The 13,093-nt window shown below is 42.7% G+C and overlaps 1 protein-coding gene and 1 long non-coding RNA gene across 15 annotated transcripts; one reads left to right on the top strand and one right to left on the bottom strand.

Annotated features, from left to right (window-relative positions):
* Nucleotides 1-122: 122 nt before the first annotated feature.
* Nucleotides 123-4,524, bottom strand: RSRP1 (arginine and serine rich protein 1). Of its 14 annotated transcripts, XR_014081078.1 has the most exons (7): nt 4,436-4,524; nt 3,539-4,089; nt 3,001-3,152; nt 2,249-2,291; nt 1,387-2,023; nt 418-579; nt 123-296 (listed from the first exon to the last, which is right to left on the bottom strand). XR_014081078.1 is itself a non-coding variant. In XM_081586673.1 (6 exons), exons 2-5 carry the CDS (start codon nt 4,035-4,037, stop codon nt 460-462), a joined length of 855 nt encoding a protein of 284 aa, XP_081442799.1. In that variant the 5' UTR covers nt 4,038-4,089; nt 4,327-4,524; the 3' UTR covers nt 123-296; nt 418-459. The 14 variants fall into 14 exon arrangements, 5 of the variants coding, with proteins under 5 accessions (XP_081442799.1, XP_081442794.1, XP_081442796.1 ...); XR_014081071.1 differs by having other exon boundaries at nt 123-579; nt 4,327-4,524; XR_014081077.1 differs by lacking the exon at nt 2,249-2,291 and having other exon boundaries at nt 4,327-4,524.
* Nucleotides 3,976-11,718, top strand: LOC145543825 (uncharacterized). Its single transcript, XR_014081079.1, has 2 exons — nt 3,976-4,879; nt 10,026-11,718. It is a non-coding gene; the product is annotated as an uncharacterized LOC145543825 (long non-coding RNA).
* The last annotated feature ends 1,375 nt before the right edge of the window (nt 11,719-13,093 follow it).

The following is a 13,093-nucleotide window of genomic DNA, read 5'->3' as shown; positions in this document are numbered from 1 at the left end:
CCTATGGTATCAATCCATGGGTTTGGATCTGGGAGAAGGAAGGTTTTCAAGGAGATACTGCCCCATTCTTCTTCATTAAATAAAAACCCATTATGTAAAATATACACAATCAACAGAGACTAAAATAATAAAAACAAATTTATTAACAAAATATTTACAACACAGTTCAATTACTGTTTGCTTCTAAAAATTTCACTTCTACATAAGAGATCCATAATACATAAAACATTTATAAGTTTAAATATACAAGAATCCCACCTGTGTGTAACCTGTGGTCCATCTGTGCTATCTCCCATCTGCAAGAGAAATCTAAAACATTATTTAAGTATTTACATATTTTTGTGTTGTCATTTGTAATTGCAACACCACCATTAAACAGTTCACAAGAATGGAATAATGCTAGAAACACAAACTTGCCAAAAAACGTGCATTTCAGGCAACCTTAGCTGTTGGCTTTTTTCAGACAGGTATCCACAGTCCATATGGACTTTTCTTCTTATCTATTTTTGAGGATCCTGAAGAATTCTCTTCAGCAGTAGCTTTAGCTGATTTCTGAAGCATAGGCTTTGCTACAGAATTCTGAAAGAGAACAAATTCTTAAGTCAGCTTCCCAAATACATACATTATATATTTAAAATATCATTTTAAAAAATACGTTAAATAAGACGCCAACCAAATGCAAAGCCACGGACCTCACTTGCAACTTGATTCCATCAAACTGTAAAGCCAAGACACTAGTGGGGGAAATCAGATACATGCAAGGCATACTGCAATAAGGAAATATTAAGATAGTCTTGAAATTTTTTTAAGCCTTTAGCTGATTATTCTAATCACAGGATATTCTGAGATTTTATTTTAAAATATTTCAACAATCAAAAAGGACAAAGGGAACAGTTAAAAGGGGAAAACACTGAAAACTGAGAATGTGCATATTAGAGTAGGAAGCTATTGGTCACTTCTGCTGCTGCTGCTAAGTCACTTCAGTCGTGTCTGACTCTGTGCGACCCCACAGACGGCAGCCCACCAGGCTCCCCCGTCCCTGGGATTTTCCAGGCAAGAACACTGGAGTGGGTTGCCATTTCCTTCTCCAATGCATGAAAGTGAAAAGTGAAAGTAAAATCGCTGAGTTGTGTCTGACTCAGCGACCCCATGGACTGCAGCCTATCAGGCTCTTCTGTCCATTTTCCAGGCAAGAGTACTGGAGTGGGGTGCCATTGCCTTCTCCAGGTCACTTGTGAGGACCACACAAAAAAAGTATTAAAAATTCTATTTAGTGGCTTAGTAGGCCTCATATCATCACAAGTAAGCCAACAAAAATAAAAGCCCCCTAACAGAAATACATTCCAAATCTAGTTTTTGAGTGATCAATGCTTTAGATATACTTACGTTAGAGCTAAAAGCGATGCTTTTTTGCTGATAAGACTTTTCATTGGCATTTTTTGTTCCATCTTCTGTTAACTTGTCCGGTAGCTAGACAGGTAAAATAAAGTAAATTTTAGAAGTCACACCCTTGTAGGTATAAAAAGCAGTCCAATTGTATTATAAATTTACTTGTAGAGACACAAATCAAGTTTGATCTAACCAGTCAACATCCTAAAATAACACAGTACTTCTCTTAAGTTTTTCCCATAACAGAATTGATTCAATAATCTAAGACACTCTTCTCCATAAAGCAGTATTGTATGTATCCCTCTGATGTAAATTCAAGTAACTGTGAAAATAAAATCATACCAAAAAATACCTAGTTTCAAAAGAACTAAGGCATTTGCCCATCCAGTTGGGTACCTAATCACCTGAAAAATCAACTCAACTCTTATTTGTCCACCACTAAGGCTTAGGCAAACCCACATCTGGGTCTGCATGACAGGAGATAACCCATTGTTCCTATGTTAACTGAATGTATCAATTCCTAATTATCTTAAACCTTTAAAGTTATGCATTTTATGCTGCACATTTCTGGAGAATTATAATAAACTTATCTGCAAATGAAGCAGGCCTCTTCTTCTGTAATCTCTCAAAACATCTGGAATATATTGCATATATTATGAAAGGGACATCTTTATCAGACGCCCCACCATTACAAAGTACACTTTCATTTAAAAATTGTTTTTAGTATCTTATCCAAATAGTGCTTGTCCCAAATTCTAGCATGCATCGGAATCTACCAACAGAAAACTAAGCTTTCAGTGTGTCAACACAGACTTCAAATTAGTTTAACCTCTGATGCTTTTGTGCATGTATCAATTACCAAGACTTTCTTCATCAATGTCTGGAGACCACATTCATGATTTCTATAAGACAGAAATAAAGCAGATAAACTATACTGTATGTTGAGTACAGAATCTGTGGGAACATAACCCTGCAAATGAAAATTACAGACACTCTGTAAAAAACTAGCTAGAAAAACTTGGTAACTACACAGAAATCACCAAAGTACCAGCTACAATTATGGAAGTAATCAGGATTATGTCAATTGAAAATAAAGGTCATTAGTTTCCCACTTTCCGGAGAAGGCAATGGCACCCCACTCCAGTACTTTTGCCTGGAAAATCCCATAGATGGAGGAGCCTGGTAGGCTGCAGTCCATGGGGTCGCTAAGAGTCGGACAGGACTGATCGACTTCACTTTCACTTTCATGCACTGGAGAAGGAAATGGCAACCCACTCCAGTGTTCTTGCCTAGAGAATCCCAGGGACTGGGGTGCCTGGTGGGCTGCCGTCCATGGGGTTGCACAGAGTCGGACACGACTGAAGCGACTTAGCAGCAGCAGCAGCTCCCACTTTCATGGGAAAGACCCTATCTAATATTGTCAGGTCTGTTATTTTAAATTATATTTAGCTAGCCATTTCAAGAAACAGTCTAGGGTAAATGAAGTAAAAATGGATAATCAGCTCTTTCTGAAGATCTTCTGAAGATCTTATTCATTTTAATATTAAGTTTAAGTTTAAAGATGAAGTTTGAAGATTAAATTTATTCTTAAAATAAACTTAAAATACTTACCTCAGACTTTGCACCATTATTCAGTACAGCTGTTTCCTGGTTTCTTTCTTTAGATACAGGAACACTTCTGAGACTAGCTGGCAAGTCAAAGTTGGCTGTTCCTAATGCTTTTGCTGCATTGGCTTTGGCTATTTCTAACAGCTCCATTCGATCTACAAAAGGAAACACAAAATGTTCATTCATCCGATAGCATTTCGCCAAAAAAACTCAAAATCACAAAATGTTTTTACACTAGTAATATAAAGATATTTAAACAGTATCTCCACGTATAAAATATATTTATGGAAAAAGAATTCTACCTCTTTTGTTTAGAAAAGTAAGCATCCCTCAATAATCAAACCTTGGTCAATAAATCAGTAGCATCTTGAAAGCTGGTCCATCCAGAACTGCCCTCCACCGAGCCATTTAACACGCCCGATGTTAAGCCGCAGGGGGAAAAGCAGTCCATTTTAAAACTGGGTGCGAACCGTACTGGAGTTTTAATTATTAACCCCCTGGGGTCCTTCCTCTTTCCCCGAGGGCCTCTCCAACGACTCACCTTTCTCGCTCAAGCGAAAGGGGGTTGGGCTCCGCGACCTGCTCCCGGATCGCCCCCTCCAGCTTCTGCGCTCCTCCGGGTAGACGGTGCGGCCGAAGCCGTAGTAGCGGCGGCCTCGCGCGATGGCGTAGGCCCTCCGGTAGTACAAGCGGCCGCGGGAGCGGCTGCGGGAGCGGCTGCGGGACCGGTAGGACCTCCGGGTGGAGCCTAAGTGCCTCTCCCGGTACCGGCGGCTGCGGGAACGCGAGTGGCTCCGTGAGCAGGAGCGCGAGTAGCGCCGGTACCTCCTCTGGTGGCGCCTTCGGGAGCGAGACCTGGAGCGGCTCCTCCGCCCGGGCGGGCTGCGGCTCCGCGACCAAGATCGGCTCGAGACACTGGAACGGGACGGAGAGCGGCTCCCGGACGCTGATGACGGCCGGCTGCACGGGCCCGACCGCGAGGTCGAGGGCGAGGTCTTGGGCGGCGAACCCGGCCACAGGTCGTTCACGTAGCTGGACATCTCGGCCGGGAGCTAACTTTCCTACGAGTATCCCTTCCCAGAAACTCAGTTCCTAAAATCAAACGAGAAAGAAACCAAAAAAAAAAAAAGTTAAGTTCCGGAAGTGAGTCGCGAGGGCGGCCCCGGGTCGAGGAGAAAACTAGCCTCCTGGCCTCTAGGCAGTGGCGCCGCCTGCGGCCGGCCTTCCCGCCCGGCCACCTTCCTTCCCCCACCCGCGGGGCTCACACAGGCCCGGGGACACACACGTCTTGAGGTACTCGCAGAGCCACCCCGTCACCAGAAGACCCACCACAGGCCGTCGACGCCTCACTCAGTGAGAGAAAGGCCCAACGCACGCCTTCCTGTAGAAGCTAAAGACGAAGAGGTTTTCACTGTTCTTCCCCAAAACGAACCCTCACCACTTCCACGTCCGACGTCCTGACACGATTTGAACAGGGCGACAGCAAGCGTGTCTGAAACACCAGGAGCTGGCGCTCGGCGCGTGCGCAGAGACGTTACGTGGTGGGCGTAGCTCTTCTCGTCCAACTGCCGCTCTCCTCTCTCCCCGCCCAGCCCCACCCTCCGCCTCGCCCAAAGGCCTCTGGGATGCGTATGCGCGCCCAAGCAAGGAAGGAGGGCGCCGGTACGCCTTCGCTCCATCCGGGTATCATCCTGTAGGTGTTTGGGTTTTCGGCAGTAAGTGGGAGAAAATGAGGCAGCATCGCGCGGATTACACGAGTCACTGGGGCTTTGTTCCGGCCGATATTGACTGGGGCGTGGACTCCTCTTTTGGGAAGCTGCAGGCTCGGAGTGTGCCTCCCGGGACCCTTATTGGCCACTTCCTCCTGACCCGTGTCCGGAAGGTGGGCCGCCCTCCTGGGACGTCACAGAAAGCGTGTCATTGCATGCGTTATCTTAGAAAAGGTGTTTTTGCTAGAAAAAGTAAGAAAGGTAAAGACAGAATGCAGAGATACGCATAGTTCAGTTCATTCGCTCAGTCGTGTCCGACTCTTTGCGACCCCATGAATTGCAGCACGCCAGGCCTCTCTGTCCATCACCAACTCTCGGAGTCTACCCAAACCCATGCCCATCGAGTCAGTTAGGCCATCCAACCATCTCATCCTCTGTCGTCCCCTTCTCCTCCCGCCCCCAATCCTACCCAGCATTAGGGTCTTTTCCAATGAGTCAACCCTTCGCATGAGGTGGCCAAAGTATTGGAGTTTCAGCTTCAACATCAGACCTTCCAATGAACACCCAGGATTGATCTCTTTTAGGATGGATTGATTGGATCTCCTTGCAGTCCAAGGGACTCTCAAGAGTCTTCTCCAACACCACAGTTCAAAAGCATCAATTCTTTGGCCCTCAGCTTTCTTCACCATCCAACTCTCACATCCATACATGACTACTGGAAAAACCATAGCCTTGACTAGACGGACTTTTGTTGGCAAAGTAATGTCTCTGCTTTTAAATATGCTATCTAGGTTGGCCATAACCTTCCTTCCAAGGAGTAAGCGTCTTTTAATTTCATGGCTGCAATCACCATCAGCAATGATTTTGGAGCCCAAAAAAATAAAGTCTGACACTGTTTCCACTGTTTCCCCATCTATTTCCCATGAAGTGATGGGACCAGATGCCATGATCTTAGTTTTCTGAACGTTGAGCTTTAAGCCAACTTTTCCACTCTCCTCTTTCACCTTCATCAAGAGGCTCTTTAGTTCTTCACTTTCTGCCATAAGGGTGGTGTCATCTGCATATCTGAGGTTATTGATATTTCTCTCGGCAATCTTGATTCCAGCTTGTGTTTCTTCCAGCCCAGCGTTTCTCATGATGTACTCTGCATGTAAGTTAAATAAGCAGGGTGACAATGTACAGCCTTGATGTACTCCTTTTCCTATTTGGAACCAGTCTGTTGTTCCATGTCCAGTTCTAACTGTTGCTTCCTGACCTGCATACAGGTTTCTCAAGAGACAGGTCAGATGGTCTGGTATTCCCATCTCTTTCAGCATTTTCCGCAGTTTATTGTGATCCACACAGTCAAAGGCTTTGGCATAGTCAATAAAGCAGAAATAGATATTTTTCTGGAACTCTCTTGCTTTTTTGATGATCCAGCAGATATTGGCAATTTGATCTCTGGTTCCTCTGCCTTTTCTAAAACCAGCTTGAACATCTGGAAGTTCACGGTTCATGTATTGCTGAAGCCTGGCTTGGAGAATTTTGAGCATTACTTTACTAGCGTGTGAGATGAGTGCAATTGTGTGGTAGTTTGAGCATTCTTTGGCATTGCCTTTCTTAGGGATGGAATGAAAACTGACCTTTTCCAGTCCTGTGGCCACTGCTGAGTTTTCCAAATTTGCTGGCATATTGAGTGCAGCAGACTGACCCAGACTTGCCTGTGAGTGTCCAGGAGTCTCCAGCAGAGGTGTGGGTCAGTGGTGGCCTGCTGCAGGGTTGGGGCACGGAGTGTAGCAGTATATGCATGAGATCTTTTGAAGGAGGTCGCCATTATCTTCATTACCTCCACCATAGATTAGCCCCAGGTAAATAGCAAGGAAGAACACAACTCTACCCATCAGTGGAAAATTGGGTTAAAGATTTACTGAGCATGGCCCTGCCCATCAGAACAAGACCCAGTTTCTCCCTCAGTCAGTCTCCCATCAGGAGGCTTCCATTAGCCTCTTATCCTTCTCCATCAGAGGGCAGACAGACTGAAAACCACAATCACAGAAAACTAACCAATCTAATCACATGGACCACAGCCTTGTCTAACTCAGTGAAACTATGAGCCATGCCGTGTAGGGCCACCCAAGACAGACAGGTCATGGTGGAGAGTTCTGAGAAAATGTGGTCCACTGGAGAAGGAAACAGCAAACCACTTCAGTATTCTTGCCTTGAGAACCCCATAACAGTATGAAAAGACAAAAAGATAGGACACTGAAAGATGAACTCCCCAGGTCGGTAGGTGCCCAATATGCTACTAGAAATCAGTGGATAAATAACTCCAGAAAGAATGAAGAGACGGAGCCAAAGCAAAAACAACACCCAGTTGTGGATGTGACTGGTGATGGAAGCAAGGTCCGATGCGGTAAAGAGCAATATTGCATAGGAACCTGGAATGTTAGGTCCATGAATCAAGGCAAATTGAAAGTGGTCAAACAGGAGATGGCAAGAGTGAATGTCAACATTTTAGGAATCAGCGAACTAAAATGGACTGGAATGGATGAATTTAACTCAGATGACCATTTTAGACATACTAATTGTTAATAATAAGGACTTCCCTGTAGCTCAAGTGGTAAAGAACCTGCCTGTGATACAGGAGACCAGGGTTCAGTCCCTGGGTCAGGAAGATCCTCTGGAGAAGGGAATGGTAATCCATTCCAGTATTCTTGCCTGGAGAATTCCATGGACAGGGAAGCCTGGCTGTCTACAGTTCATGGGGTCACAGAGTCAGACACGACTGAGTGACTCACACACACACACACATACACACAGATTGTTAATAAACATGACAGTTGCCTTAAAATAAGTTTTCATCCAATGAATTTACCACTTCTGTAAGGAGAAGTAGTAATAGTTCTATTAGCTGTTTTGCAAGTCAAGGGTGAGATTTTTACAAAGGCCACTCTTTTTGGAGGGAAGATGCAAAATCACATCCTGCATTATATAGGGTAACCCAATGTAATCAGAGGAGAGATTGAAAGCATGAGCAAAATTCCACCCTTCACTGCTGCTTCTGAAATGTTATGGAATATCTGCAAGGACTCAGAGAGGTCTGTGGGAACTAAGGATGGCTCCCTGCTGACAGCACCAAGGAAACAGAGCTCTTAGTCCTACAATTTCAGAACTGAATTCCTCCAATACCTGACTGAGCAGGATGTTGGGGATTTGCCCCTAGGTCTCCTGAAAGAATGCACTGGCAGCCCTGCTGACACCTTGACTTTAGACCAGTGACCCATCTCACAGAACTTAATAAATTGGGGTTAGTTAAGACACTATTAAGACTTTATTTTCTTGGGCTTCAAAAATCACTGCAGATGGTGACTGCATCCATGAAATTAAAAGACGCTTCCTCCTTGGAAGAAAAACTGTGATTGCCTAGACAGTATGTTAAAAAGCAGACATTGCCAACAAAGGTCCCTATAGTCAAAGCTATGGTTTTTCCAGTAGTCATGTATGGATGTGAGAGTTGGACCATAATGAAGTCTGAGCACTGAAGAATTGATGCTTTTGAACTGTGGTGTTGGAGAAGACTCTTGACAAGAGTCCCTTGGACTGCAAGGAGATCAAACCAGTCCATCCTAAAGGAAATCAGTCCTGAATATTCATTGGAAGGACTGTTGCTGAAGCTCCAACACTTTGGCCACCTGATGCAAAGAGCCAACTCATTAGAAAAGACCCTGTTGCTGGGAAAGAATGAAGGCAGGAGGAAAAGAGGACAACAGAGGATGAGACGGTGGGATGGCATTGCTGACTCACTGGAATGAGTTTGAGCAAGCTCCAGGAGATGGTGAAGGACAGGGAAGCCTGGCAGGCTGCAGTCCATGGGGTCGCAAAGAGTAGGGCACGACTGAGTGGACAAGAAGAAGAAGACACTAAGTTTGTGGCTATTTGTTACTGAAGCGGTAGGAAACTAGTACACTCGCTAAAGTTTTATAGCTTTTATCCATGCACATCTTACACTTACCTTGCTGAGTGTATTCTAAGATATTTTCATGATATTTGTGAATCCTGAATAGGAGCCTTTTTGTTAAGTGTTCAGTTTGTTTTATGTGTTTGAAAGGTGCACAACATTTAGCTGGGTTAGGTGAGTAACACCTAGGTCAGTTTTTACACCCAACATTAAAGTTTTTTTTTTTTTCATTTAATAGGCAAATTCAACCTATTTACATTTATCAGAGTAACTGCATTATTGACCTTATCTCTTCCATTGGAGCCTATTGTTCATTTTACTCTGCCTTTTCCACTTTTTCCTGTTTTATTTTGCCAACCTGATCAAGTCTCTCTTCCTCCCACTGCTCGTGTAGAGGTTCTGCAATGTTTCATCATACCAGTAATGATTTAAAAGTTATCTTTTTCTCCCTATGAAAGATATTTAAACCCCATCTCTCCTTCCACAAATATTTATAGAAAGTTTATTACATTAGATGCTATTGGATATGTTAAGAAAAATTTAGTACCAAAATTAAATTTTTTCATTAATTTTAATAACAGCTAATTTTGTAACAAGCAAGGAAATCCAAAGATCTATAACGTAAAAGCTAATAATACATTTCCTGTAAGTATGGAATCCTATAAAAGAGGGCCCCAGTCTTTTCCCCATAACTTAGAAAAAATGTTAACATATTCAAACTCTCTCAAATACAATATGCTATTTTTTGTGAATATGGTCTCTTTCTAAACAAACTGATTTGAAATTTGCTTTTATAATCAGTATCCTTTAAGATAAACCATATAGATCTAATTTATTTCTAATCAGCTATCTAATATTCCATAGTCTAGAAGGACCAGAAATTAATCTATGCCTTATTCATGGACATTCATGTTGTATCCAGTTTTTCTACCACTAAAAACTATGCCTTGGACCCAAAGTCAGATTTCAAAAATGTCAGAGCAGTTGCAGAGCAGAGCTACTCCACTGGATCCTAATAACGGCTTCAAGGTCAACAGAGCCATGTCCAGGATAGAACCTGGAGTAGCTGATTGCAATGAAAACCCCAGCACTACTCAAAGAATTACTTCCAAAACACCTGAGGTAGTAGCTCAGTGGGTAAGCTTAGCTCTCAGACAGAGACAGGGTATGACCAGCTTGCAACCATGGAGCTCATCTAGAGGGTGAGAATTGTGAAGAGGAAAAAGGAGCTCTGAGTAATCCTGACACAGAAGACATATTCATTTATCTTAGAGATGAGACATCTCTGTTATTAGCACTGCTTTAGAACCGTTAGCTATAGTCAAGGCAGTTAACACAAAGATCAATAAACTCCAGTCTGATGTGACACTCCTGTCTTCCAGGATCTCCCAAAGAACTCCTGCGATTGGTTCATACATTACCCCTCCGTGTGAGCTCGCCCTTAATTGCCTGTGATTACTGAGCCGCATATAACTAGGCTGTTATTCCTACTATTCCTCCCGATGACTGCTTCTTGAATTGGTAATTCTGGCATGGAAATACCAGGCTTCAGTGCTATTTAGGAGGCACCCCTTGATGTAGCAACTTAACACCTCTGTTTCCTGCCATGAGAATGTTACCTGCAGTATCACCGTGGAAGCTGACCACCGTGGCCCTATTGCAGCCACCATCAAGAGGTGTTAAGAAGTCTCCTGTACATGTTATTTGGCTTTTGGGTTAGGGCCAGGAAAAGCAAGCAAACAGCACCCAGATCCAGATGTGTATCTGCCAGTGTCATTCCCAATAACCCAGAAAGGTATAATTCCTGGTGGTGTCATTACAAGATAAGGACTGATCTGTGCCTCTGCCTAACTAAGAATGTGACACTTGTGTCCACGCCTAGTGGCCACCTCTATTGCTCATTTGAGGACTGTTCTACTCTGCACAGCAATAGAACTCTTCAGTGCACACTTTTGCTCAGTAGAGTGCTGTTCCTGAATCACAAGAGCTGTCTCAGCCATACTCAGCTGAACATCAAAGGAACCATAACTAATCCATGTCTGTGGATTATGTTACAAGGCCTACATAAAGAATCTGACTTCAGTAAAGGCACGGTCAGAGGCAATGTAATAACGAGAATGTCAACAGGTCAAGAATAGAAACAGGAGAAATAATGCACAAGGCTACTATATAGATACTGTAAGAGATTTCCTTTTCAAACATTACATGTCTTGGAATCTACTCTGTGTCCTGCTCCCTCAATTCCTTCACAGCCTTTATTGACCATACTCAAGTTTTTGCAGCTTTGGTTCAACAATAACATAATCACAGGTATTATCTCACAAGACCCAGCTATTGTCTTGCCCTATGTAAAGATGATCTATTCTGTCCTCAGACTAACAAGTGACCTTTATTTCAAGGTACAAAGCAGTGCAACTGTGATGTTTTACCAACAGAACCAGATCTTATACAGCAAATTGCCTCCAAATAGGTAAAGGACCACACATCAGCCGATTTGGCCAACTATGCTCAGAGAAGCTAGGACTGGCCACTGCCCCATGTTCAACAACCATTTCACCAAACCCTATTAATGACTAAGACTTTACTGGGAGACTTCCACTGGGACCTTATAGCAAGCTTTCATGTGCTGGACACTTTGTATTATGCAACTGGACCTAAATCTGAATTCTCTGGAATGTTCTCTGCATCTCATGATGAGTCCACCTACTTGAATAGTTCTTCATGACACACTGGATTACTTTCATTTCCTTTCCTCAATCCACCAGCCTGGCTTTGTAGGATAGTATACATTACAATGCTTGCAACTTCACTAGGAGCCAGGGTCACTCTTTGAGCCACTTTAACTACTGGTACTTTTAATGTTATATGATAAAGTCTCAAAAGTGGGATTTCTGGATTAAAAGTTCTGTGTGATTTAATATATCACTGTATTGTTTTCCATAAATGTCTGAAAGAAACCCTTTCTGATACCCCAGAGCAGTTAATTTTCCCTATTATAGGTTATCCTGTTTTCCTGTGCCTCATATTTGTAGCCCTTCTCACAATTGTAATAAAGTTTTCATTCATTTTGCAATATGTCATTTTCCTGCTAGAATATAAATTACATAAGTACAGGCTTGTTTCCACTATATCCCAATATTCCAGACACCATGTTGCACATGGAAAGCACTCAGTTGATGTTTACTGAATAAACAAATGAAATAGCCTCTCAAATAAATCTTGAAGGGCAGGAAGAGGGAAAGGAGAGGAAGTATTTATTTGTTCATTCGTGTATGTATATACATATGCTTTGGCCACACTTCAGCTTGTGGGATCTTAGTTCCCCAAATGGATCAAACCCAGGCCCATGGCAATGCAAGCACAATGTCCTAACCACTGGACCACTAGGGAATTCCCAGGAAAGGAAGGGAAGTTGTTGGGTTTTTTTTTGGCTGTGCCACATGGCATACAGGATCCTAGTTTCTCTAGTTCCCCAAGTTTCAACCAGGGACTGAACACACACACACACACACGCGCGCGCACACACACAACTGGTATGGGGTCTTAACCACTGGACTGCCAGGAAGTACTGGGAATATTTCAGACATGAACAAAGTTCTTAGCAAAATTTTGCAAACAGAATTGCCCATTTTATAATTTGGGGACAGAAAATAAACCAGCATGGCTAAAGCAAAGAGTTTGTGGTGGGGAATTCTGGAAGATAAAGCTGAAGATTTAGGGCACATTATGGGAACCATGAATGTGAACATTGTCAAGCAACAGGGGCCTAGTTTTTCAGAAACAGGTAGATTGAGGGAGGGGCAGAAGATATTAAAGACTTGAAGAGAAAGAAGAAGGTCTAATGTAATCTTTTATGTTGAAATGACTAGATAGAGTAGGACAGCTATGTATTACTTGAAATTAGTGAACATGAGTTAAAAAGGAGACTAGTTAGTATTACTTTTTTTCTCTAACATCTCTCGTACCATAGAGGTTTTCAGTGTTTAAATGAACGAAAAATAAAGTGAGTTAATACTGAATTTATGTTGCATGCCCAAAAGAAATGCTTTATGCCAATTTTTTTTTTTTTTTGGCTGTGCCTAGAGGCATGTGAGATCTTAGTTCCCTGGCCAGGAATTGAACCCGTTCTCAGCAGTGAATGTGACAAGTCCTAAACACCAGATAGCCAGGGAATTCCCAAGGCAGATATCCTTTTATTTGAACCACTTATTTTAGAGAATTAGGTCCTATGTACCGTTGCATAAAATTAGCATGGATAATGAGAGAATATTATGAAATTTGTAAAATAAAAAGTTCAAACATTAATAAGTTTAATAAACAATATATAAAGTCTTTCTGGCAGAGCTTCTACTTTTTTTTTTCTAACAGTAAATATGTTCTCATAAAGATCGCGTGTCACAACCACAATTACGTGCTTCATGAAATTTTAGCTAGGATACACTACTATTCT

Source organism: Giraffa tippelskirchi, chromosome 3, assembly GCF_054371585.1.
Source record: "Giraffa tippelskirchi isolate mGirTip1 chromosome 3, T2T-mGirTip1v1.2.pri, whole genome shotgun sequence".
Lineage (NCBI taxonomy): Eukaryota > Metazoa > Chordata > Mammalia > Artiodactyla > Giraffidae > Giraffa > Giraffa tippelskirchi.
This window is presented reverse-complemented; position numbering and strand designations above follow the sequence as displayed.

Bases quoted from the DNA above. Each gene is read 5' to 3' on its own strand.
- RSRP1 (XM_081586668.1), bottom strand. From the start codon at position 4,037: ATGTCCAGCTACGTGAACGACCTGTGGCCGGGTTCGCCGCCCAAGACC. The intron at 1,471-3,000 runs GTAAGTATTTTA...TTACCTGTCTAG, and splicing joins ATAATGGTGCAAAGTCTGAG to CTACCGGACAAGTTAACAGA. The intron at 580-1,386 runs GTAAGTATATCT...GTTCTCTTTCAG, and splicing joins GCATCGCTTTTAGCTCTAAC to AATTCTGTAGCAAAGCCTAT.